The sequence below is a fragment of the Eleutherodactylus coqui genome, chromosome 5 (assembly GCF_035609145.1).
Source record: "Eleutherodactylus coqui strain aEleCoq1 chromosome 5, aEleCoq1.hap1, whole genome shotgun sequence".
NCBI lineage: Eukaryota > Metazoa > Chordata > Amphibia > Anura > Eleutherodactylidae > Eleutherodactylus > Eleutherodactylus coqui.
In genome coordinates, this window is record NC_089841.1 from 78179477 (window position 1) to 78206902 (window position 27426).

The 27426-nt window shown below is 41.2% G+C and overlaps 1 protein-coding gene across 1 annotated transcript in view; it reads left to right on the forward strand.

The window, feature by feature from the left end:
* The first annotated feature begins 3618 nt into the window (after positions 1–3618).
* FGF10 (fibroblast growth factor 10) overlaps positions 3619–27426 on the forward strand; it is a 114742-nt gene continuing 90934 nt past the window's right edge. The window contains exon 1 of the mRNA XM_066602743.1: positions 3619–4560. Coding sequence (XP_066458840.1) covers positions 4266–4560 — 295 coding nt within the window. The 5' untranslated portion in view covers positions 3619–4265. The remainder of the gene's footprint in view (positions 4561–27426) is intronic.

A 27426-nucleotide genomic window follows, 5' to 3' on the forward strand; every position in this document is an offset into this window, starting at 1 on the left:
AGCAAGGTCTCTCCCAGGCATAGATTTCAAAGCAAACTGGGGTTTCAGGATGTGCTGTTAAAGCTCTTTTGAAGAAGCATAAAGAAACGGGCAACATTGAGGACTAGAGATGCAGTGGTCAGCCAAGGAAACTTAGTGCAGTAGATGAAAGACAAATCATGCTTGCTTTCCTTCAAAACTGGAAGATGTCCAGCAGTGCCTTCCGCTCAGAACTGGCAGAAACCAGTGGGATCCAGGTACACCCATCTACTGTTCTGTGAAGTCTGGCCAGAAGTGATCTTCATGAAAGAATTGCGACCAAAAAGCCATAAACAAGACCGAGTGACTTAACTATGCACAAAAACATAGGAGCTGGGGTACAAAAAAATGGCAGCAGGTGCCGTGGACTGATAGGTCAACATTTGCAATATTTGGCTACATCAGAAGGCAGTTTGTTCACTGAAGAACTGAAGAGCAGTACAATAATGAGTGTCTGCAGGTAGCAGTGAAGCATGATGGAGGTTACTTTGGAACTGCATTTTAGCAAATGGAGTTTGAGATTTGGTCAGGAGTAATCGTGTCCTCAATGCTTAGAATTAAAGGCAGATACTTATCCATCATGCAGTACCATCAGCGACGTGTCTTCAGTGTAAAGAACAAGGAGTCCTGGAAGTGATTATATGGCCCCCACAGAGTCCTGATATCAACATCACTGAGTCTGTCTGGAATTATATGAAGAGACACAACAAGCTACATCCATAGAAGATTTCTGGTTAGTTCTCTAAGACGTTTGGGACAACTGCCCTGCCAAATTCCTTCAAAAACGGTGTACAAGTGTATTTTAAAAAATTGACGCTATTTTTATGGCAAAGGGTGGTCACACCAAATATTGATATGATTTACATTTTCTGTGCAGGAATGATATCTGAGAGGCTAATGAATAGTAGCACCATTTAGGGATGTATCATTAGAAAATACATCTGTAATCTCTCACTAGTGACTGCACAGCTCACAGCCCTCAGATCTGGATGACCTGGCTAGACTGAGTTGTGGAAAGTAGGAGGCAGGTCTTTCATGCTTCACTGTGTAGCTAATTGTCAGGTGGCTTCTCTTTAATGATCATTAAATGACCTTATACATTAATACAACATAAAGAAATGCATTTCAGATGAGATTAGGCATAGATGAAATAGATCATGCTTAACAAATGCTCAGAGACCGGGAAAGACTAAATAACGCACTTTTACAGATATATTAATAGTCTTGTATAAGAGCAGCCTATGCATTCTTGGCTTTATTTCTTTTACATAATCTTTATATACATTTTTGATAGATAGATAGATAGATATGAGATAGATAGATAGATAGATAGATAGATAGATAGATAGATAGATATGAGATAGATAGATAGATATGAGATAGATAGATAGATAGATAGATATGAGATAGATAGATAGATAGATAGATAGATAGATAGATAGATAGATAGATAGATAGATAGATAGATATGAGATAGATAAATAGATAGATAGATGTGATAGATATGACATAGATAGATATGAGATAGATGATGGATAGATAGATAGATAGATAGATAGATAGATAGATAGATATGAGATAGATAGATAGATATGAGATAGATAGATAGATAGATATGAGATAGATATGAGATAGATGTGATAGATATGACATAGATAGATATGAGATAGATGTGATAGATAGATAGATAGATAGATAGATAGATAGATAGATAGATAGATAGATAGATAGATAGATAGATACTGGTGTAATGTAACATTCTTTTTAGGACACGAAAGCTGATACTGAAAGGAGGGAGAAGCTGAAGACCTCACATATAACAACACATCCTACCTCCCAAGCTGTTACCATACAAGGATTATATCCCCTTTTTTTTGCTATTTACTATAAATGAAGATTCAGTGCCCCCTTCCCCTCATGAAATCCTTCCTCATCATGGTTTACACTTGCTTAACCCTTCTTTCTATGTTTACTTTTTATTTTCTTAGTCTACTTAAATAGAAGTAACTGAACATGCATACAGTTAATGTCTGGGAATCTGTGTACTTAGCAATTTGACAAACCACAGCGACAAGTCGTACAGTACAGCATTTTTATCAGTAAATTTAGTATCTATCTATCATTTCTCTTTTTTTGAAACATCTTTTTTTTAGTAAAAGAATAGATAATTGAGTGTGTATATATATATATATATATATATATATATATATATATATATATATATATATATATATATATATATATATACATATATGTGTGTGTGTGATAGATGAAAGAGGGATTTATGGAATAGATTGAGAGATAATATGTAATGAATATGTAGACTGATAGAATAGATAGTGGAACAGGAAGACAAGGACATGTAAATAGATAACGTGAGATAGACAGATAGATACAGAAGATATGGTGAGATAAAAAAATTGAAGAAAGAAAGAAAAAAAGAAGGAAAGAGAAAAGGGCAAGAGAAGACAGAGAGAGACAGATGGATATGAGATAGATAGATGAGAGATAGATAGATAGATAGATAGATAGATAGATAGATAGATAGATAGATAGAAGATATGGTGAGATAAAAAAGATTGATGAAAGAAAGAGAAAAAGCCAAGAGAAGACAGAGAGAGAGGGAGAGAGAGAGATATGAGATAGATAGATAGATAGATAGATAGATAGATAGATAGATAGATAGATAGATAGATAGATAGATAGATAAAAATACAGAAGATATGGGGAGATAAAAAGATTGATGAAAGAAAGAAAGAGAAAAAGCCAAGAGAAGACAGAGAGAGGGAGAGAGAGAGAGATATGAGATAGATAGATAGATGAGAGATAGATAGATAGATAGATAGATAGATAGATAGATAGATAGATAGATAGATAGATAGATGCATATGAGAGAGAGATAGATAGATAGATAGATAGATAGATAGATAGATAGATAGATAGATAGATAGATAGATAGATAGATAGAAGATATGGTGAGATAAAAAGATTGATGAAAGAAAGAAAAAAAGAAAGAAAGAGAAAAAGCCAAGAGAAGACAGAGAGAGAGAGGGAGAGAGAGAGAGAGAGAGAGAGAGAGAGATGAGATAGATAGATGAGAGATAGATAGATAGATATTAGATAGATAGATAGATAGATAGAGTGTGAGTAGATAAATACAATAACTCATGTGTATTGTATATAGCGTGATAATAATAATTAGTAGTAGTAATCAATACAATTAGCTGTGTCTTCCATAAAATCAGTGCGTCCCCAGTTCTGTCTCCCCTGCACATCATTGCTTGGTGGTCTTGGTCTACAACCTTTAATCTTGATTATTTAGTAACATAATTGTTTCCTGACTCCGGCACTGATAGGATGTTACACTAATGCTTGTAGTTTGGGGACACGTAAGGGTTAACAATAGGAAGCACTCTTTTTTTGTTGTTCCCATCCACCCTGTCCTGTGCCTGTCTGCAACATTTCTCTAGTAGAGGGGAGTAAAACAATCTCCAGGTGGAGCACTTCACTGCCAAAAACACGAGCAGGGGCTCCCTGGTGGGGATTGGCTTATGCAGCAAGCCCTCAGTGTGCGCAGAGCAGGACTGTGCTTGGCTGGTGGGCAGCAGCTCAGAGAAGCTGGGAGTTTAGCAGCAATTAGTAGCATCCAGATCAGTGCAAGGGATCAGTGATCTCTGTCTCTGTGTCTATACAGCCTTCAAGAGAATCCCCCTCCCCTCCTGTGGGACTCCCCCCCTAACTCCTGGGTTTCAGATGACCACCTCTGCCTGACCCCACCAAGAGACATCCCACCTCTGCATTGTAATCACTGTCATTTACACTTCAGCTTCCAACCTGTCTACAGCAGAGCTGACTGCTCATCTCCAGAAGAAGGAGAAGGGGGCTGTGCATGGATTAAGACTTTTTTGGGGGAGAAGTGAAGATGTCATCTCTGTTTTTCCAGGCATTGCAGACTTTTACATGCTGGGAGACTGCCGGGAAAGTGGGTGTATGAAGTAGAGGCAGACAGGGCAGAGCAAGTCTACAGCAGCATCTTCTGGATGAGGATCTCCAAGTGAGCAGAGGCATGAGAGCTCCTCCGCTGTGGATGGTCTCCTAAGGAGTTATGGATGTTGATGCACTAAAGTCTCCAGCACAGAGCAGAGTCCTGGGAGTCAGTGCTCACCAGATCTCAGCTCACCCCACATTGGATTTTATCTTTTCATTATGTGTCTTTCCATGAGGCATCTTCTGAAGCCCTCAGTACAATGTGGAAATGGATACTGACACATGGTGCCCCAGGCTTATGTCACCTGCCCCGTTCTTTGCTCCTCTTGTTCTTGGTCCACTCCTTGTCTGTCACCTGTGATGAGGTCTGGGGGAGAGGGTCAGTGCGCCCCCCGGAGATCTCCTCCAACTATTCCTCTGGGAGACACGTGCGAAGTTACAACTACCTTCAAGGAGATATTCGCTTCAGGAAGCTCTTCTCCTTCCACAAGTATTTCCTCAAGATCGATGACACCGGCAGGGTTAGTGGGACCAAGAAGAATGACTGCCCCTACAGTGAGTAACCTGCTTGCCCCTGCAAAGGGGCCAAGTCACTGGGGCAGAGAATGTGGGAAACTTGTGCAGCAAATAACTTTTATAAGGAGTGTGTCTAGTATAGAGAGTGTGGGCAAACAACTAGTATAGAGAGTAGAGTGTGGGTGGGTAACTAGTATAAGAAGTGTGATGACTAGTAGTAGGCAACTTGTACAGCAGCTAACTAGTACAGGGAGTGTGGTTGACTAGTAGAGAAAGTGTGTATAGCTACTCCTAGAAAGTTGGGTGCCTAGTTTAGAGTGTGTGCAACTCACTAGTACAAGGAGTGTGGTTGTCTATTACAGAGAGTGCAGGTGGGTAACTAGTACAGGAGGTGTGGTGACTAGTAGTGGGCAACTTGTACAGCAGCTAACTAGTGCAGAAAGTTTGTCTAGTACAGAGAGTGTGGGTAACCAACTAGTACAGTGAGTTAGTCCTGCAAAGTTGAGTGCCTAGTTCAAAGAATTTAGGCAGCTCACTAGTACAGGGAGTATAGTTATCTATTACAGAGAGTGAATGTGGGTAACTAGTACAGGAAGTGTGGTTGACTAGTAGTGGGAAATGTGTATAGCAGCTAACTAGTGCAGGGACTGTGTCTAGTACAGAGAGTTTCAGCATCTAACTAGAACAGTGAGTGTAGTTGGCTAGTACAGAGAGCGTGGGTAACTTGTACACAAAAGTATAGGCAACTAACTAGTACAGTGAGTGTGGTTGACTAGTACAGAGAGTGTGGTTAGCTAGTCCTGGAATGTTGGGTGCCTAGTTCAAAGAGTATAGCCAACTAACTAGTACAGGGGGTATGATTGTCTATTACAGAGAGTGTGGATGGATAAATAACTAGCATATGGAGTGTGGTTGACTAGCAATGGACAACGTTTATAGCAAGTGGCTAGTAGAGGGTGAGAGTTTAGTACAGAGAGTGTGGGTAACTAACTAATACAGAGAGTGGGGTTTACTAGAACACTGGAACAGAGAGTGTGGGCTACTAACTAGTACAGTGAGTTTGGTTCACTTATACAGAGAGTGTAGGTAGCTAGCCCTGGGAAGTTGGTTGACTAGTACAGATTGATGAAAATTATTACGGGGGGTGTGGTTGACCAGTACAGAGAATGTGGGTAACTAATACAGGGGCTGTGGTTGTTTGGCACAGAGAATGTTAATAACTAGTTCTGTAAAATTGGATGACAAGTCCAGAGAGTGTAGATAATTAGTACGAAGAGTGTGGGTACAGGAACTTGTTAGCACAGGGTGTGTGGGTGACTAGTGCAATGAGTGTTGATAGCTAGTCCTGGGAGGTTTGTTGGTTGGTACAGAGAGTTTGGATAAGTAACTAGTACAGAGATTGTGGGTAACTAAATAGTACTGAGTGTGAGTAACATGGATACAGAAAGTGCGCTCAACTACCTAATACAAGGAGTGTGGTTGACTAGAACAGAGAATGTAGGCAACTAACTAGTAAATTGAGAGTAGTTAACTAGTAGATAGAGTGTGGGTAACTAAACCTGGGAGGTTGGATGACTAGTACAGAGTGTGGGCAACTAACTAGTACAGGGGGAGTGGCTGACTAATACAGAGAGTGTGGGTAGCTTGCCCTTGGAAGTTGGATGACTAGTACAGATTGATGGCAACTATTCCAGGGGGTGTGGTTGTCCAGTACAGAGAATGTGTGTACCTAATACATGGACTGTGGTTGTCTTGTACACAGAGTGTTACTAGATAATTCTGGAAAGTTGGGTGAGAAGTCCAGAGAGTGTAGATAATTAATACAGGGAGTGTGAGTACAGTAACTTGTTAGCACAGGGTGTGTGGGTGGCTAGTGTAGAGAGTGTTGGTAGCTAGTCCTGGGTTGTTTGTTGGTTGCCAAAGAGATTTTGATTAACTAACTAGTACAGAGTATGTGGGAAACTTGTACATAAAGTGAGGGCAACTAACTAGTACATGGAGTGGGGTTGACTAAAGTAAAGAGTGTAGGCAACTAACTAGTACAGTGAGAGTGATTAACTAGTACAGAGACTGTGGGTAGCTAGCCCTGGGAGGTTGGATGACTAATACAGTGTGTGTGCAACTAATTAGTACACGCAGTGTCGACTAGTACTGAAAGAGTCGGTGCCTAACTAATAGAAGGAGTGTGGTTGTCTGGCATTGAAAGTGTGCATAGCTGGTCCTGGAAATTTGGACGACTACTACAGAGAGTGCGGATAACTAGTGCAGGGAGTGTGGGTGACTGGTATAGAAAGTGTTTGTAGCTAGTCCTGGGAGGTTTGTGGGCTGGCACAGAGTGGGGAAAACTAACTAATATAGACATTGTGAGTAACTGGTTAGCACAGGGAGTGTGGATGACAGCTACAGACAGTATGTGTATGGTAGTTAGCCCTGATAGGTAAATTGGCTAGCACAGTGTGTGGATAACTAACTCCTTTACACAGAGAGTGTGGCTAACTAGTATAGAGAGTTTGATTAACCAGTACAGGGAATGTGGGTAACTAGTCCAGCCAGAGTAAATGATATGTGCAAAAAGTGTGGCTAACTAAATAGTACAGGGGGTGTGGGTAGCTATCAAGTGGACTTTACTAAAGAGACTTTGGGCGACTGGTACAGAAATGTTGGTGTATATTAGAGGATGAAAGCTTACAATGTGTTTGAACTGTGATTAAGGGACAGTCCTAACTACTACGCAGTCTGCCCCTAGTACAGGGGGTTTGGGTGACTTTTACAGGGACTGGTGCTAACTACTGCAGGAACTAAGAGTGAACGGTGCAGTTGAGTCTAGTTTAGGTGCCTTCTTCAGGCTCTGTGGGTGGCTATTACAAGGAGTGTGGATGACTATAAGATGGCGTGTGCCCCTGTAAGAGGGTCTAGACTGCTACTAGGATTGGGGGGATGGTTAGTTTACAGTTGATTAAACCTAGGGGGTTAATGAGCTGTGGTTGTAGTCCTGACACCCTGTCTGCATGCTGCTGGGACACAAAGGCACCACTATGGCCATAAACCATGGCATGCAGATCTGTGAACCATACTGATGGTTGTATCCATTAGATCAGGCAAGGGCTTCATGCAGCGCCTCAGCTGTTGTGGAACTGTAAGTCTCAGCAGGACATGCTGTGTGTCATGTGCTTGCAGAACAGCTGAAAATCTGCAAAATGCCAGGATCTATGTTATGTTTTGTAAACCAGAGGTTTAGATCAGAGATTTAAGCTGTCACTACTGTATATGAGGTCAGTGGACATCTATAGTATGCATGGATTGTGCAATCCACAATACCCACTGTATGTATTATTCCGGCATTCACTAAATGGATTTATTAATATATATATATATTACTGTGCAAACGTTTTAGGCAGGTGTTGAAAGAATGCTGTTAGATAAGAATGCTATCAAAAATAGAAGTGTTAATAAATAAAGTGCAAAGTGAATGAACAAAAGAGAAATGTAAATCAAATCAGTATTTGGTGTGACCACCACCGTTCGCCTTTCAAAACAGCATCAGTTCTTCTAGGTACACTTGTACACAGTTTTTGAAGGAACTCAGCAGGGAGGTTATTCCAAACATCTTGGAGAACTAACCACAAAACATCTGCGGATGTAGGCTTGATTTGGGTATCATATCCTTCTGTCTCTTCATGTATTTCCAGACAGACTCGATGATGTTGAGATCAGGGGTCTATGGGGCCATTTCAGCACTTCCAGGGCTCCTTGTTCTTCTTTACACTGAAGATAGTTGTTAATGACATTAGCTGGATGTTTGAGGTCGTTGTCTTGCTGCCGAATAAATCTGGAGCCAATCAGACACTTTCCATCTCTGAAAAAATTGTTACTTTGCAGCATTTTCTCCACACCTGCCTAAAACCAGTCAGCATTATATATATATATATATATATATATGTGTGTGTGTGTGTGTGTGTAATCTAGTGCTAAGTAACAATCCTGTAAAGCATAAGCTACTGCTTTAAGCAGCTACATTATTGACTCGGTTATAATATATATGATATTTCTGTATCTGTATGACCCCAGATCTGTGACATATATGTCCATTCTATGTACAATATCCCTGTTTGGCCTTGTGGTCATGTAAAATGGCAGAATCACTTGTAAGTGACCATGATGTATCAAAAACACCACTTTTCTTTCTCTAAACAGAGGTGTCGCATAGAACAACCAGCTAGTATTATCAATAGTCAGTCCTCGCGGTCAGGCAGCAGCCTCAGCTATGCTGGGGTTTGTAGTTCTGCATTTTATAAATGCAGAAAGTTTCTATCTAGCGGGGTATCACTAGTATCTATTGGTTTTATTCTTTTATAGTGTTTTGTTATTTTCTCCTAGCTCAGTATGTTTTCATGTTGGATGCCAGCTGATTGGCTTTTACCTCTCTCTCCCTCCTATTCTAGTCCTCTATACATTTGCAACTTTGTATCCATTTCACTCTGAAACCTTTATTTGTAAATGTTGCGTTTCTTTCTAAATAAACAAAAAAAAAAAAAAGCTCAGGCTGATAGAGATCTGAAGAAGTAAATCTTCCGAGTCTGAGAGTAATTATCCTTTATTATTTAAGGAGTGTATATGATCTTAAATGAAAAAAAAGAGAGTTGATTTCGGCTTTAGCGCGCAGTTCTGGTTTTGATTAGGGTGCAGGGCTCGGGTAGGGGATCTTATACTGTACTATGTACAAATGTTACATGTAGACAACAATAATAGTGACTACATCACTGTTTTCTTGCCTTGTTTGGATACATTTGTATTCTGTGACGAAATGCAATCACATCTCGCTTACATATGGCTGATGATTGCTGGAATGCCTCGCTCTCAAGCTATGATTATGTATTTCTGGTATACAAATTGTGTCAGTAGACTTGGGACCTGGAACTGTCATTCGCACTATAGTTTCTGGTTTAAATGCCTCCAGTTTTTTTTTTACGTATGTTTTCTGTGAGCACAGGTCTACATTCATAAGAGACCCATAAATCTAGCCTTATACAAAACCCCTATGGTTGTCTGGTATGGTGTGAGTTACCTAATGGGTTTGACCTCCTTTGCTGAGCATATGTCCAATATATTGCAAATGAATTCTGTCTGGGGGTCTGGTTCAGGGTTGCTAACCTTGAATTTACATTCTTGCAAAAAAAGTAAATCAAATGCTGTTGACTAAAGGTTCTCTACCCCTGAACTTGCCTTATGGGTTCTTAATTCTTATGCAAAGTTAGCAGAGCTGAATTAGTTACTTGTGCATGCAGGGTTTGTTATATCATTGTTTGTTGTGTGAACTGTTCTATGCTTTGCTACATCTGTCAAACTGAACATGGCTGCTAGATCCATTGGTTTACTTCAACTGCTCAGAGTCTTATATACTGTACATTGTGGTGATACATCATTGGAACTGAGGCAGTTTCTGGTGGAGCATGTATGTGGAAGTTAGTAACCAGTGATGAGCTAGCTGCTGAAAAGTCCAGTTTGATCGGTTTACTGAACTTTTGAAAAAGTTTAGTTCAAATCATTTCGACCCAAACCAGAAGTTCACCCAAACCCCTGAAACTCGTGTATAACACTGTCTAAGAGCCATAAAAGCCCTGTATAACAGTCTTTTTATACAGGGCTTTTATGGCTCTTAGTGTTATATACCAGTGTACAGGACTAATGTTGAGCCAACAGAACCAGAAGAATCTACTTTTGGGTCGAACTTTGTTTGGGTTTGTGCCCAACCCATGCTTTAGCAAAGTTTGAGCTAAAACAGGGTTCTACTGGTTCGTTTAGCACTATTAGCAATATAACAAGGGGGAGGAGGGGTATAGACATGAAAAGGAGAATATTCTTTAAAGTTGTGAACCCACAAGTCACACTATTTAAGAAACCGGGTAGCTTATGTGCCTAAAAAAATTCACCACTTGAACCCAAATTTGGACCTTTTTTTTCTACTGATGTCTATGCAAGCTTTTTGGGGTGGCATTATTGATCTTATTGGGTTCTAAAGACCCATATCACCATGTTGTTTTGAGGTTGTACATTGACTAATCCTAATGCTCAACCAAAAGGTTCAGCAATGCTATTCAGCTTGATTATTCATATAGATACAAAACATAGGGCGAAATATAGATATTTGGTTCCTTAAAGGGGTTGTCCAGATTTAAACTACTTATGGCCTACTCTTAGTGTCCTTTTACACAGGCCAACTGTAAGACAGAGAAACATCTGACCGTCATCCCAGTGATGTTTGCTCTTGTGCTTTTAGACAGGAGCGATCATTGCTTAGTGAATGGAGGCAGAGCGGGCCCAGGATCGTTCTGGCCCGCCCGCCTCCATTCATAATAAACAGGTCATCGTTCATAGAAGAGTGACTGCCTGTTTATATAGGCAGAATGTCATGTGATTTTTTTTGTAGGCCTGCAGGATTCAAACATCAAACAAATTATTGTTTGTCGTTTAGATCGTGCAAGCATTTACACTTAACGATCATCATTCAAATTCCTGTGATCCAGTGAGAATCTGAACGACAATCATTTAGTGTAAAAGGGCCCTTAGGATAAACCATCAAGAGTAGATCTGCAGGGATCTGCTTTCGAAGACCCTTGCAGCTGATTAGCTGTTTACTGAGCTGATTTCTGCAGGAAACAGACAGATCCCTTTTCGCTGCAATGGTCAGACTTAGTATTACAGGCCATTCACATCAATGGAAACTTTGCCTGCAACACCAAGCATGGCCACTGCAGTGAGAACAGTGCTGTCTGCTTCCTCAAGCGGCTGATTGACAAAGGCCTGCAAAGTAGACTCCCGCAGATCTACTATTGATGGCCTTTCCTAAGGATGCGCCATCAATACTTTACAACTGAACGTTCCCTTTAACATTTTGCGGTTTCCTCTTAATAACAGCTTCTACCTTCATATTTCATTAACCAACATCTATGGCCACCTACCTGTTGTCATATGTAAGCAGTCATTGGATAACATTCATTACTTTTCTACCACTGTGTTATACATCTTGAACAATAGTTCTTAGCTTCTTATGTAGGCGACAAGTTTATGTAATAAAGTGTAAAAAGTTGTTCTCCATTATCTTCAGAAATATTCCTCAACCTTACTAGACATTCTCATTTGTAAAGTAGGATTGCACTGATCTCAGGAGCCATGTTGAGGCATTCTGCTGGAACCTAACTCTTAGTTATTACTCTTGGGTTGTCTATAGGAGTTCTTATTGTGAGATTACTACAAAACCAAACAGGGTCCTAGAGTGGTCTATCATACAGTCTTCATTAATATATCCACTTGCCCTGTCCACCACTTTGTTCACCATGATGAAAATGTAACAGATCCACATTCTCTATTTTGAAACAAGGCTATACATCTCTACAAATCCTTTGGAAGTACTTAGTCCTGGCGTTTAAACCAAGGCTTTAAGTACAGGATCATAGTCTAAATACATATAAACTGAAGATTTAGCTTTGGTGGTAACACACTCTAATAATAGAGTGAGGAATGGACAGGAAATTCAAGTTCCCTAAGATTCACCTTCTAAGTTTGTCAGCAGACTATCTATCTTTCTATCCCAATGCCAAGTGCAAAATGTGTGTGCTAGTGCCCGACTTTTTGAATTATTCTCTATTGGTCTATGAAAGCTTTCTACTTCATGGGCCACTAGAAATGTCAAAGTATATCTTGAGGGTGTTTCCTGAATCTGCATCATTTAGTCTGGGTTCCCACGGGACACTTTCCATGCGGAAACCTTGCGGTTTTGCCACAGCGAACAAACGTGAGATTTCCGCAGGATAAGCGCAGCGTCAAAACCCTATGCCACTTAGGCCGCGGGTTTTGGAACAGCTTCGCCGCATGCTTTTCCGGTGTGGCTGGCTCTCCCATAGAGAGGAGCGAGGACGCAATGAAAAAAAAAAGAATTGACATATTGACATACTGCGTCCCGGGAATCCACGCCACAGCCGGCTTTGTGTGACGGATTGTCTGCCCCGTGTGATTGAGATTTTTGACAAATCTCGTCCACATGGCTGGCTAATGTGGGGATTAGGTCCGAGCTGCGGAGGAGTTTCCATTGACTTCTATGGGAGCCTTGAAAGCACGAAGCCTGCACCTAGAATCGTGTAAACGGGCTACTCCAAGTAACTGAAAAACAGCCTGTTTACGCGATCTTTACAGCTCCTACATCCGCTATCTATTTGCGCTGCTAGCAGCACGACAGCTCCATTCGTCTGTACGAGCCCTTACATAGTAGTTCGTTTTGCATGAGTTCAAGGTTGGCGATCAAAGCATCCAGATACACACTGCGCAAGTCAGACTGTGTGTCAATAAAGATGATGAAAGTAAATGATGTCACTGCGCAACCAGCGACTCATCAAAGCATTCTTTTTAGCATTGTAGCAATCATATAAAGCTACGGAGTTCTACTGAGCACACACATTAGTAGCTGTGTATCAAGCATTGTAGGTGGATGAAAATAAAATCCAGGGAGGACAATAGGCAATGTCCATCCAGTTCGTTGGGACAATCACCGGTTCCAACCTGCACTCACCAACACAATACAAACAATGTGTACATCGTGCTCCACTGACCAACTTTTGTGGCTCATATATGGTGACTAGAGATGAGCGAGTATACTCGCTAAGGCACATTACTCGAGCGAGTAGTGCCTTATCCGAGTATCTCCCCGCTCGTCTCTAAAGATTCGGGGGCCGGCGTGGGTGACAGGTGAGTTGCGGCGGGGAGCAGGGGGGAGAGAGGGAGAGAGAGATCTCCCCTCCGTTCCTCCCCACTCTCCCCCGCCGCTCCCCGCCCCCTGAATCTTTAGAGACCAGCGGGGAGATACTCGGATAAGGCACTACTCGCTTAAGTAATGTGCCTTACCGAGTATACTCGCTCATCTCTAATGGTGACGTATTGTTCAAGACTATATTCTGATCTGGAATCAAGGTTACGACACTGGCACCCTTTTGCTTCGTGGACTTTTTAAAATAGTGCTACGTATTATGTATGTATCTATCTATCTATCTATCTATCTACCTACCTACCTATATGTATGTGTGTATATATCCATATATATATATTCTTTAAGAAAGTTGACCTGCTGACCGCCTGCTGATTGCTTACAATGCGATGGCTTTCATGCAGTGGGAAAAGTTGTAATTCAGTCTTTATAAACGGTGTCTATGCTCCATAAGCCCAATAGCTATTTGAGACATTTTTTATACTGTTTTGATCCCAGAGACAGAATCCTTTTACAGACACGCTGATGACTGTGTGACATACGCATAAAACATTTTGCAACATTAAAAAAAAAAATCTCTTAAGTGTTGTAAATGTATCCCAGCAAATAGCAGCTGTAAGTAGTCTCTAAGTAGTCCCGTGTGTGGCATACATCAGGAGACATTTCAATGCATCTGTTACTTGGCTGAAGTAAATCTGCAACATTTTTGGGCTTAAGATTCTTTCCTCCGTTCTGCGTTCTAGTTTCCAGTTTCCAGTTTACTATTCCGATATATTTCACGTTGCTTCCACCTTTGCTGTATAAGAACAGGTCTTAGCCGTTGCTTTAGGACTCTTTCACATGAGTGGAATAGTTGTGCCAGGATGCAACAGAATTAGTTGCTGCAGAATTCTGCATGAAAATCCGCACAGTAGTCATGCAGATTTTGGGGCAGAATTTTTAGCAGGGCCACAAATTCCTAATACCTATGTTTCTCCGAAAATAAGATGCTGTCTTATATTAGTTTTTGCCCCAAAAGATTCACGAGGTCTTATTTTCAGGGGATGTCTTATTATACTTACCTATCAGGCTCAGTCCAGGTCCCTCCTGCTGCTCTCCGGAGCTCTGGCGCGTCTTGCAGTCCTCGGACGCTTACACAAGATCACTTCCTGGTTATGGGATTCATAAATCCCGCCCCTAGGAAGCGATGACTCTGACTGGTTCTCAAGTGCTGCTCAACCAATCAATGCAGCGCTCGATAAACCAATGTGATGGCTGTGATTGGTTCATTGAGTGCTGCATTGATTGGCTGAGCAGCGGTTGGAGAACCAATCACAGCCATCGCATTGTGGAAGCGGGATTAATAAATTTTTCCAAGTTATGGTATTTCTTTATGTAATGCAGCTAGGGCTTATTTTCAGGGTAGGGCTTATATTTCAAGCCTCCACAAAAAATCATGATTGGGCTAATTTTCAGGGTAGGTCTTATTTTCCAGGAAATAGGGTACGTTCCGTTGGAATAATTCCACCGTATTAAAAGTACCTTCGACTGTATTTACACGGACAGGTTTCACTTGCTGTGTGAAGGTGGCCTTATTAGCCTGAGTGTCGGGTGCATGCAGCTTTGCATTTGTTTGCTTATTGCTGTTTTAGCCTGACAGTGAGCTAGCATGATACATCATTTTGGTAAGTGTGCAGTGGTGCTACACACTCTTTCATCAAGTCAATAACGCTTGATTGCTTTGATGTTGTCACTGTCATGCTACCGGACCCATTTGTTAATCCGGACAGATTGTCAGACATGCAGTGCAGCTATTACAACTCTTATTTGCTGAGGCTTAGCATCGTTGGATTGTTCTTTGATAGGTTGGTAACTGTGGATGTGATTTGTTTGTTACACTTCTGTGGACGTGGGGGTCTCACAGTCACCAATATATTCTGGTTGACTTTTTTTGCGCAGTAATGAGCTAAATGTTTGCAATAACTTGTTTTTATTAATTTTCAGTTATAAATAATTAAGTAACATGTAGAAATAATCAACTTTTATTTACATATTTTAGCAATGTTACGTAATAAAGATGGGGGGGGGGGGTTTACACAACTCAATGCGCGTGTCTAACCTGTATGATTTGTAGATATTCCACCTCCTGGGACCGTCCCAACTTTAATCCTTAAAACATCAGCCCAGCCCAAGTGTCCACAGTGTCGGTGTATGTGCTCTATGAGTAAACATCTATCTGTTTGTTTGGGGTCTGATTGGTCTGCGGGTCGATGGTTCTCCTAGCTAGCCAATCAGTCTTTATTGTAGTATATATATTCTGGCCCCTTCTCTCAGAGGTCACTGGTTATTCCTCTAATGTATTAGTGTATCTTGACGCTACAGGAAGCTAGGGGTTTGACAGAGGAAACGCCCCTGTCACACCGCCAGCTTCCAATTGGGTCAAGTGTAGAGGGTGCTATGAGCAAAGTTACCCTCACCCGCATCGTGCATAGGCCAGCAAAAGTCATCCACATGCTGAAGCCCTCAGTGTGAGTGCAGGACCTGCGCCACCCCCCCCCCCCCTCCCTCCCCCCCGTAGGATCCGGAGGCCACTGCCTCTGTAGTCTGAGGGTTGCTGACGTGCGCCACCTGTGTGCTGCGTGAATGCCACTGCCCAGCTCCCGGTCGATGTCAACAGGAGCCTCAGTCCCGGCCGCTGCCTATGTCGTCTAACGTCACAGGTGGTCGCTACGTCTGTGCTGGGTCAACGCCGCTTGCGGTCCATGTGGAGGCTCTGTCCTGGCCACTGGCTGTGTGCTATGAGGTCGGTGCCGCACACCAGTCCTCAGAAAGGCCACCGCTTGTCAGTCGTCACCAGTAAAGCAGCTTTGCAGTCCCTGCTGCCGATTCGCCTGTGCGCTTCATAATTACTGATGCCTTCTTACTTCTGGGGCGTAAGCCGGAAAGCCCCTTGCAGATGCGGCCACCGCTTTATGCCTTGCAAAGACATGCTTACTGTACTTCCAGGACCTGGAGGCCAACCGCCTCAGCAGCCAATCAGGTACAGTGGGCGTCAACCCACTGTCAATCTTGACTCCACCAGGACATCCTGGTGGCGTCAAGATACACTAATACCCACCTCTACATGGTCTGAGCCATATGCTCCTAGTGCCCTCTCATAGTCAGATAAGTCTCTGGTGTTCTTACATATTATTTGGTGTTACACTACTTCCTTGTAAATTCAATGTAAAGGTAACTTTCTTATGCATCTCTCCCACCCCTTTCCCTGTTATTATTTTTACTTCCTATTTTCTTAATTATTGTACATAGCACTTAACCCAGCCATTTCGGAGGAAGGGGCTGTGTCCCGAAATGTGCCATTGGCTGTTTTAGTAAACGAATAAAAGAAGAATCAGATTATATACGGTGGCAAAAAGTGGAGTGAATTTTAATACTGCGCGAGTTTTCACACTGTCAAATCACAGCTGTCAGCATAGGATTGCATAAACTAATGCAATCCTATGGCAGCGTGCAATGACGGAAATTCCGCACGGAATCTCGCTGCAGAATTTCCGTCTGTGAGCATTGAGCCTTAAGGTGGTCATATACATTGCATGCACAGATGTAGCAATGGCCAAATTGACCAGCCTTTCATGTTAACTCGAATTACAGCATTTTAGTTTGCTCCATCTGTATATTGGCCAAACCTGCCGATTCCCAGAATCAGCTGACCTTCTGGCATCAGATTTTCAGGGTAGATAAGTTTTTGGCAGTTGTATTTTAACTATCCATGCTTTTAATTCTTGAGAGATGGGCTGCTGAGGTGTCAGGAAGTAGCTTTTTCAGTCTCTGTATTCAGCACATACTATATGCCTGCTTGATTGGGCCAAGCATGCATGTCTATGGCGGTGTAGAGTTAGATAGCTGTTAGCTGAACAAGCATTTGGCCGACAGCTCTCTAATGTGCATGGGCAGCCTTACTTTAGCAGGAGTCACCTCAACACAAGTAAACCCTGGGCGGATTCAAGTATAAGGGCATCCCATTATGAGTTCAGTAAATTTGCTCTGAGGGTACAAAGCTCGTCCAAGGATGGTGACTGCAGTCTACTGTGTATATACATAAATATCCACGCTCAGAAGCCACTTGGTGCAGCCTTGCAGCTCGCTGTTCTTCACTTTCTTTGGCTCTCTGCTGTCACATTCTGTCTGCTTGTGCAGCTTGGTGCTCCTCTGCGCTATTATGTATTAGAGGACGTACCAGGATTTTACAGGACTTAAAGGGGTTGTCCCGCGCCGAAACGGGTTTTTTTTTTTTTCAACCCCCCCCCCCCCGGTCGGCGCGAGACAACCCCGATGCAGGGAGGTAAAGGAAGCTTACCGGAGCGCTTACCTTAATCCCCGCGCTCCGGTGACTTCAATACTTACCGCTGAAGATGGCCGCCGGGATCCTCTGCCTCCGTGGACCGCAGCTCTTCTGTGCGGTCCATTGCCGATTCCAGCCTCCTGATTGGCTGGAATCGGCACGTGACGGGGCGGAGCTACACGGAGCCTGCATTCTGCACGAGCGGCTCCATAGAAGACTGCAGAAGACCCGGACTGCGCAAGCGCGGCTAATTTGGCCATCGGAGGGCGAAAATTAGTCGGCACCATGGAGACGAGGACGCTAGCAACGGAGCAGGTAAGTAAAAAACTTTTTATAACTTCTGTATGGCTCATAATTAATGCACAATGTATATTACAAAGTGCATTATTATGGCCATACAGAAGTGTATAGACCCACTTGCTGCCGCGGGACAACCCCTTTAAGTTTGGAATTTGTTAAGACAAGATTTTGCCACTTGGTGAATCCGTTGTGGTGGAACCTCAGCAGGTGATTGATGAAAAAGTGTACATCTTACAATATAGACTTGTGTGTTTGATTGAGAGAGGTAGCATTGTGCCGCTTGTGTGGATGTAGATGATGTGAGGCATGAAGTTTGTTCTATAGGGTGGACCATAGCAAATTAGCTATGTGATTGGTTGCTATGGGCAACAAAGACAGATTTTCTTTTAGAAAGTTTTCATAAGAGTTTGGTGCTTGGCTAATTCTCCGTGTCCCACCCTGCAGGTGATGATGAGTGAGTGTAAGGCATAGTGTGTATTGGTACATGATCTAATATATATATATATATATATATATATATATATATATATATATCTTAGCCTTATGTGGTGCAGTTTGTTATCATACCAACCCAGCCCTCGTGTATGCCCCCGTGTATATGCATTATGTTAACTACACACTATGGCTCACACTCACTCATCATCCCCCTAGAATCTACAGGGAGGGTCATGGAAATGTAACTCAGTATTGCACTTTTATGAAAGCTGTCTAAAAGAAAATCTGTCCTTCTCGCCCATAGCAACCAATCACAGCGCAGCTTTCATTTCTTATACTGATGAGGTAAAATGAAAGCTATGCTTTGATTGGTTGCTATGGGCAGAGTTGTTTTGATAACAAACCACACTCCATCAGGCTAAAAAAAAAAAAAATATATATATATATTTATATATATCCAAAAAGAAAAAATAGTCCAGCACTCATCCAATAGCAAATATAAGCTTTATTGCGTCTAGACAATTAAAAACATTGGAGAAGCATAAATGAAAATGAAAACAAACAGGAAGTACTTACGCGTTTCTAGTCACTTTAGAGTGGATCTTCATCATAGCCATTCTGAGATGGCTTGAAACACGTAGGTTTTCCAGCCATTCTTTTTATTTATTTTTTTATTTATGCCCCAGTAATATTTTTAATTGACAAGATGCAATAAAGTTTATATGTTTTATTGAACGAGTGCTGCAAGAATTTCTCTTTTTGATGCCCAAAAAGAAATTCAAGAAATTCATGGAATTGTGAGAGTGTGTGTGAAATCAAAATGATGCATATCCTATGTGCTTTCTTATTACTCCCAAACGCTATATAAGATGGACAGAAGTTATTTGTATGAGACTGTTTAGACATGAGTGTTATTCATTACAGTAATTGTCTCTACACAAGTAATTAGTGACTCAGAAATCAGCTTTAGTAAAGTTGAGAAGTCTCTAGATCAAAGAGCCTACAGATCTTTAAGATGTCAGCATTGTATAGGCTGGGCCCTATAACAACGTATATGTTCCCGTTCATCCCTGTGCTCTAATTTGTCTTTAATGAACATCTGTGTCAAAAACTTTGGAGGTAAAAGTATAGGTTTTGTAAATCTTAATTCCACATTTGGTTGTGCAATCAGAAAATCTGCGGCGGTTTGCAGCTGGAGTCCCTCAGCACAAGTTCATGGTGTCATTAAGATATTGTCTAAATGTTGCCTAATTACATGGGAACGGGATCTTACTGTGCCTAAAGGCAAGTTAGTCAAGCCACCAAATGGTAAATTGTAGCCAATTAGGATGTTTAAGCTATAGTAAATGCTAGATAGTTTTGATCCTGAACCCACACCTGATACGTTCCTTTCATCCCTTCCTTACTCACACACAAACAAAATTACATGCTGGAAGCCAAGAAGAACATCTGTCCGCTTCCCGTAGAAGCCATAAGATATTTTGTAATAAAGAACATAATCTGCTGACTAACTTCAGCGTAGCCCTCAGATGGTGACGTGCCACCGGTATCTCCGCCACTTGATCACATGGTCACCCTATAAATATAAGAAAGGGTGAAGTTTCCAAGCTGTTCATCATACAAATAGCTGCAGTATTTTAATGGCGCGCCCTTTTGCCATTTCTAAATAAATGTTTAGATTAGTGGTTATCCTCTCGCAGCTCGCCGCTTTGAAAAATAAACACATACCTGCTAGACATGATAGACACTGACCGAAGGATTATGTGCGCCCTTCTTAGAAGTTGATTATGTGTGTTAGGTAGTCCAGAGCAGATTTTATTGCTGGTCACAGTTTAGCGCTTGCTCTTGAAACTTTGTGCTGCTGGTTGGGAGACGGCTGTGTGCAGCTGCTGCGTGTATTCCCAGGGTCGCATCACAAAGGACAGTTATAGTGTGAGTGAATGGCACAAGGTCAAAAACATGTCAGTGTACTGTTTCTTTAAATATGAAGCAAAAAAATAAAAAATGTTGTACATGTGCTTGTTTGATTTTGGACATGCACAAGTTAATAAGTGTATCACTGTTTGGTAGAATTACTGATTACTATTATTACATATTATCTATCTATCTATCTCATATCTATCTATCTATCTATCTATCTATCTATCTATCTATCTATCTCATATCTATCTATCTATCTCATATCTATCTATCTATTATCTATCTATCTATTATCTATCTATCTATTATCTATCTATCTACCTCTCATATTTATCTATCTATCTATCTATCTCATATCTATCTATCTGTCTTCTATCTATCTATCTACCTCTCATATTTATCTATCTATCTGTCTCATATCTATCTATCTATCTATCTATCTATCTCATATCTATCTATCTATCTATCTATCTCATATCTATCTATTATCTATCTATCTATCTATCTCATATCTATCTATCTGTCTTCTATCTATCTATCTACCTCTCATATTTATCTATCTATCTGTCTCATATCTATCCTATCTATCTATCTATCTATCTATCTATCTCATATCTATCTATCTATCTATCTATCTATCTATCTATCTATCTATCTATCTATCTATCTATCTATCAATCTATCTACATCCGCAGTAGTGTCATCCTCAGATTTCTGAGATGAATCCTCCTGTAAATAGGAAGATGGAACAATGCACCTGCAGCGCCACCTATTAGAAGGCAGCATTCTTGCAATGCAATATCAAACTTTTTAAACAAGCCTGGGAATTGTGAGCCAAAGCCAGAATAACCATACACAGACAGCTGTTTCAGGGTGATTGCTCCTCTGATACCCTTCTTGACCCATGTCTATAGGACTTTCACTAGCCAAGCCAGAAACCTATTGCACACTGATGAGGGGCAATCACCCCAACATAGCTGTATGTGTATGCTTATTCTGGCTTTGGCTCACAATTCCTGTTCATTGATGTAAGGCTTGTTTAAAAAGTCTGTAATTGACTTGCAGAAATGCTGCCATCCAATAGCTGGCCCTGAAGAGGTAATGTTCCATCCTTTCATTTGCATATTTGTTAGAGGAGCGTGGATGGCCCTATAAGCCTCCTCACTCACCTTCTAGGTGTTCTCCCTAAGGAGAAACAATTCCCTTCCTGTAAATGTGTGGTGTATGAATTTAGCCTTAGAAATATCTGACAACGCCCTGAAGTGACTGCTGCACTTTATCTTTTGCTGGTACAGTGCTAGTCTAATTGGTTGGGACTACTTAATAACTACAGAGTTATAAATCTTGTGGTCTATGAGTGTGTCAGCAGGAGCCAGTTCTTGCAACCACAATATAACAAATGTTGACCCCGCTGATTTAGTCTCATAAGGCCAGTTTCAGACAAGTGTATTATCACATGTTCGTAATACAGACGTTTCACAGATGACATTGTAACCGGATGTCACCAGTAAAGTAGTGCATGCCGTATTTTTCAATGCTGCAGAATATGTTGGCGCTATACAAATGAAGACTATTTTGATTATTTTAAAAATACGACTGTGAAAATTATTACCATGTGAATAGATATATAGATTTATATTAGCGCCATATTACAGTCTGCAAAACATGGACCACGCATTGAATAAAAATTTGCTCATTTGAAAGCAGCCTTAGAATGTTATAATCGTTCAGTCTAAACACGAGCCAACGACTGAATGCCGGAAGAGAATCGTTCGCTTTTCATTCTTCGTTAAATTTTGTTTAGGCATAAAAACCATCGTTGGCTCGTTCACTTATCATTTGGTTTAAATAGAAATTGTGCATTGTCTCTCATTCACTTATTCAGGGACTGAACGATCGTGAATGAGCCAACTATGTATTTGCCTGACTAAAATTGCTGCACGATTGCAATGAGTTACTGGTGATGCCACTCGCTCATTCAAGCCGGAATGGACCCGTCTAAAAGCAGCCTTAGAATTATGAGTTACCTCTCAGTAAATTATATTACAATCATCAGATTGAAAATCCCTATAAACAGAGTTCAGACAAGAGGCCTATAAAAAAAAGCCTATCTTCTCCCTCTTTTTGCTAATCTATAGACAGTGATAAAGAAGTAACATGAATCTAATGTCAGTGCTGGATGCTTGGGCTGCTCTCTCTAGAGTAAACTTCGATAAATCTGAGATGACATTTATTAATCCCCCGCCCACTTAGTAAAATGAATTAACCTCAATTTCGATTTCGAACATAAGTTACATTATATATTGTACCTAGGTATAACCCTGACTACTTCTTTACACTCTCTATATAAATGGTCCCCCCCCCCCCCCCACTAATTAAAAGATTATCGTCAGAGTGGTTGAGGTGGGAAAACCCTCTCTTATCTTGGGTGGGTAGGATCAGTGTTATAAAGATGGTAACACTGTCATGCCTGTTATATCTCTTTAAGTGTTTTTCCTATACCAGTCCCTCTACCGGATTTGAAAATTCCAATGCACCATTTTTTGTTTTATTTGGGTCAACAAACAACCTAGTATGAGAAGCACGATTGTGTACAATCATAGAAAGATGTGAGGTCTTTCAGTACCTAGCCTAATTAAATATTATAAATCAGTGCAGAGAGCTGAAAAGGCTGTAACTTTCGAAGGCCCTGAAGCTCCTCTTTGGGTAGAGCTTGAAGAAAACCAAATTGCCCCACACTTCCTGGCTTTATTGACTTGGGTTTTGGAGCCCTTGGACTGCAGGCCTGTTTTAATTGAGCCCACTTACGTACTATTCCCTTTTTCTTTGGAAAAGCACTCAGTTTAAATATGGACTATCCTCTAGGTTGTACCCTATGCTTCCTATTATATCCAACCCTAAATTCCCTCGAGCCTAGACTTACCTTTCTTTACATGTTAGAGCACCAACCAGTTAACTAACCTGTGCCAATTCAGTGTCAGATCCAAGCTCTATACTTTACAACAAATCATGATGACTAAATTTAACCCACACAAACAGGAGCATTTAAGAGTTAACCAAGTCTTTCACTTTCTCCACACCTTATCTCATCCGCCTTCACTCCCTGGCCTTGCTTTGTATGAATCCATATATTCACAAAACCCTCTACAAAGAGGAGTTATTTCCGTCTTCTATGGTATATTAAACCAACCACCATTGGAGGGAAAATTTCTATTAATGTGGAGATGGCAGACGGACCTACAGACCGAAATGTCCATTGAAAGATGGTATCATTGTTGTACCACTATTTTGAAAAGGTAGCCACCAGGTCTCCCTTATGGAGACCTCAATAAAGATTCACCATAGAACTTACATGGCTGCTCAGTGGCTATATCATTGCTTTTCCTCCTACTACTCATTTTCTTTTTGAGGATGTCAAGACCTAGGTAGCCCACTCCATTTTTGCTGGACCTGTCCAGAAGACGAGCGGTTATGGGCCCAGGTTTGTAGTCTGCTTAATTGTTTGTTTGTTGGTCTAGTTCCCAAACTCGCCTACTGTTTTTATTCAGGTGATCGCCCACCAGAATTTAAGAACCAAGCCCATAAGCTTATCTAAAACATTTGCATGGTCACAAGAATCCAAGTTGCCCACTCTATCTTTTCATGACGTTAGCAATAGAAGATTCATTCTGTCACAACTGATATTCTGTCTGCTTTCTGAAATACCTGGCAACCCTTGATCAATTATGTAGATACTCCAAGTCTTCACCATATTATACGTACAATCCATCTATCAGCCTAGAAAACTAATTTTATTTTCACTTTTACTACCCCCACTCTAAATAACTTTGTAATTCTGTATGGATTCTTGACAACCTTTCATACTGTTGTTCCTCTTCCCCATAAAGCATAAATTGAGCAGCACCACCAGTGATCCAAGATGATGTTTCTTTATTAATCCATGCAAAAGGGCAGAGCAGCAACGTTTCAACTCCTTCCCGAGTCTTTGTCAAGCTTGACAAAGACTCGGGAAGGAGTTGAAACATTGCTGCTCTGCTCTTTTGTATGGATTAATAAAGAAACATCATTTTGGATCACTGGTGGTGTTGCTCAATTTATGCTTTATTCGGATAAGTTCTGCGGTCCTAGGAGTCAGGACCTTTTGAGCTTGTGCACACCAGATCCACGCTACGCACCTAGTGGTGGATTTCAGTGGAGTGCTGCTGTATCTATATTCTTGGTTCCTCTTCCCCATGACCCACTGCCAAAGTGTAGTGTGTATTGTCAGTGTGTATTTACTACATATATCTTCAGCTTTCCTGTATATTTTTTATATTTGCCCCCTGCGAGGGAGAATTATAGTGTTTTAGGCTTTTTCCTGTTTATGTGTTTAATACCAATAAAAACCTTTGGAGGAAAAAAGAGGAGTAACAGATGACTACAGGCTCAGACTACACAGTGTTTGCTTGTAGTCTGTTACCATGGAAATATGTATGCCTGTATAGGAGCTGTATGCACAAAAGAGTAGGAGGTTTTTAATCAAAACTATTTCAGAGTTGCTTCATCTTTTAATTTTAGATTTATTACTATGATAAAAATGGTTGCAAAAGTGTAGAGTGCATACCGCTAACAAAAGTTAACATATATATTAGGTAGACAGCTGTGAAATATATTATGACAAATAACAGATGCCAAAAATGGATCAGAGCAACTAAAATAACTATATATTGTATCTATATGTAATTGGCAAAGAGTGATAACATTAGAACATTCCTTGGATTGGTTTATACTCAGAGCGTTCAAGGACCGTCAATGGGATTAGCTTTATATACTGTAAATTCTGAGGTGCCAGTTTGGCGTAAATGTTTAGGGTATGAGGATTAAGTCGTAATTATGTATGTGCTTAATGCTGGACAGCTATACCATAACAGGATTTGCTGTTCTTGGAAATGTGCCCAAAAATGTCAAACTACGCCAGCTGCTGTCATATTTAGGAAGATATACTGAAGTTGCAATATAGTTAGTGCAGTCACCCATGTACAATGACTTTCATGATTCATTGCTGGTTTAATTGGTTTATAAATCTGAACCTGAAAAGCCGTGCCGGCTGCTGTGTTTTCTGTGAATGGAAATCGACATTTGCAATAAAATGTTGAGTCATGGAGCAGCTGAATATAAGACAAAGGGTTAAAATGTAGAAAGTGATTAATTACCCCACGATGGGTGGAACCTCAGTTTTAGTATGGAGTGGCCCATCCTAAATATACTTATATTGGGATACAATTACTTTTTATTTCAGAGTATTGAATTAGAGACATTCATGGAAAAAGTTCACTATAAGCCATTTGGATCATCCTAAATGTCTATATCACAAATGCCTTGCGATAAGGAGTTGCATTCAAAATGTCCTATGAGTTTCCACTCCTCGCTATCGACAGTCAAAGCCAGTAGTGAACAGATGGGTGTCAAAGCATTTTACTCCTCTAAGTGAACCGACTGTGCACTTAGGTACCAAAGATCATAGAGTATGAATTCTAAGGCTGGCCATATACATCAGATAGATATCTGCCAACTATCTTGGCTGACACCCCCATACACAGACACTCTAGGCTGGGCATATGTATCTACTGACTGTAAAGAGGGAGGAAAGTGCTCTCCCCAAGAATAAAAGCATAGAGCAGTTGTATTCCAACTTTCTGATCCATCACCCCCCGCCCCACCCAACATCTGCTTTCTGGAGGCCCCCATACAAATTAGAAGATCATTAGCAGATTGCCCTTGCCCATAATTGACAGGTTTGTCCAATATGCAACTAATGTGTATGGCCATCTTAGAGGTTTTTTTCTGGAATTTACTATTGATAACCTATCCTCTGGATAGGTCATCAATAACTGCTCGGCATCCCCAACTATCAACTGATCCTCTGGTCACTGTTAGTGCAGGATGTCCACATTGGGATTGGAGCCAGGAGTGTAATAGAAGGCATTGCTTCTATTAACATCAATGGGAGCGATGCTTTCTATTACATTTCTGGCCCCAAGCCCAATGCGGACATCTGGCTCGGCTGTATTGACAGCATCTCGAGAATTAGCTAATCAGCGGGGCTCCCATGTGGTGTATCCTGGCCAATCAACTATGGATAACCAATCCTGAGGATTGGTCACCAACAGTAAATTCCTGGAAAACTTTTTTAATGTTGGCCATATGATTGAAATACCAATTTTGACGGGATTAGGCAACTATTTAATATATAGGTCATCATTACTGTCCCCTAATTGCAGATATAGGGAAATATGGAGTGGATATGTTAAAATATTACTTCCCATAGAACAAGACCAGAGGTGTCTGGCAGAGCCAAGTATGCATGTTTATGGTGGAGTCAGGAAAAGTTTGACCAACAGCTCTTTCAAGAATATGGTTGACTTTAAAATGACAGTGCCATAGTATATTGTCCTTTTACATACAGTTGAATGTCCCTCCTTTCTTTCAGATCATGCTACACTAAAGTAATTCAGTCATTAGTTGAAGGAAGCTTGACAGGTGTACCAAGGCTTCCCATAAAAATAATATTAATTTGGTTGATTTCTGCCAAAATTGAACACATTACCTTAATCTCAGAGTCAAGTCATTGCACTCAACTCTGTAGGGTGATAAACAGAGATCAGTCATAATTAGAGATGAGCGAACGTACTCGTCCGAGCTTGATATTCGTTCGAGTATTAGCGTGTTCGAGATGCTCGTTACTCGAGGCGAGCACCACGCGATGTTCGAGTTACTTTCACTTTCATCTCTGAGACGTTAGCGCGCTTTTCTGGCCAATAGAAAGACAGGTAAGGCATTACAACTTCCCCCTGCGACGTTCAAGCCCTATACCACCCCCCTGCAGTGAGTGGCTGGCAAGATCAGGTGTCACCCGAGTATATAAATCGGCCCCTCCCGCGGCTCGCCACAGATGCATTCTGACATAGTTCAGGGAAAGTGCTGCTGGTGCTGGAGCTGCTATAGGGAGAGCGTTAGGAGTTATTTTAGGCTTCAAGAACCCCAACGGTCCTTCTTAGGGCCACATCTAACCGTGTGCAGTAGTGTGGAGGCTGCTTTTTGCAGTATTGCACTTTTTTTTTTTTTTGTATATCGGCCGTGCAGAGCATTGCGTCCTGCAGTAATTTTACATTGTCCAGGGCCAGTAGTGGTGAGG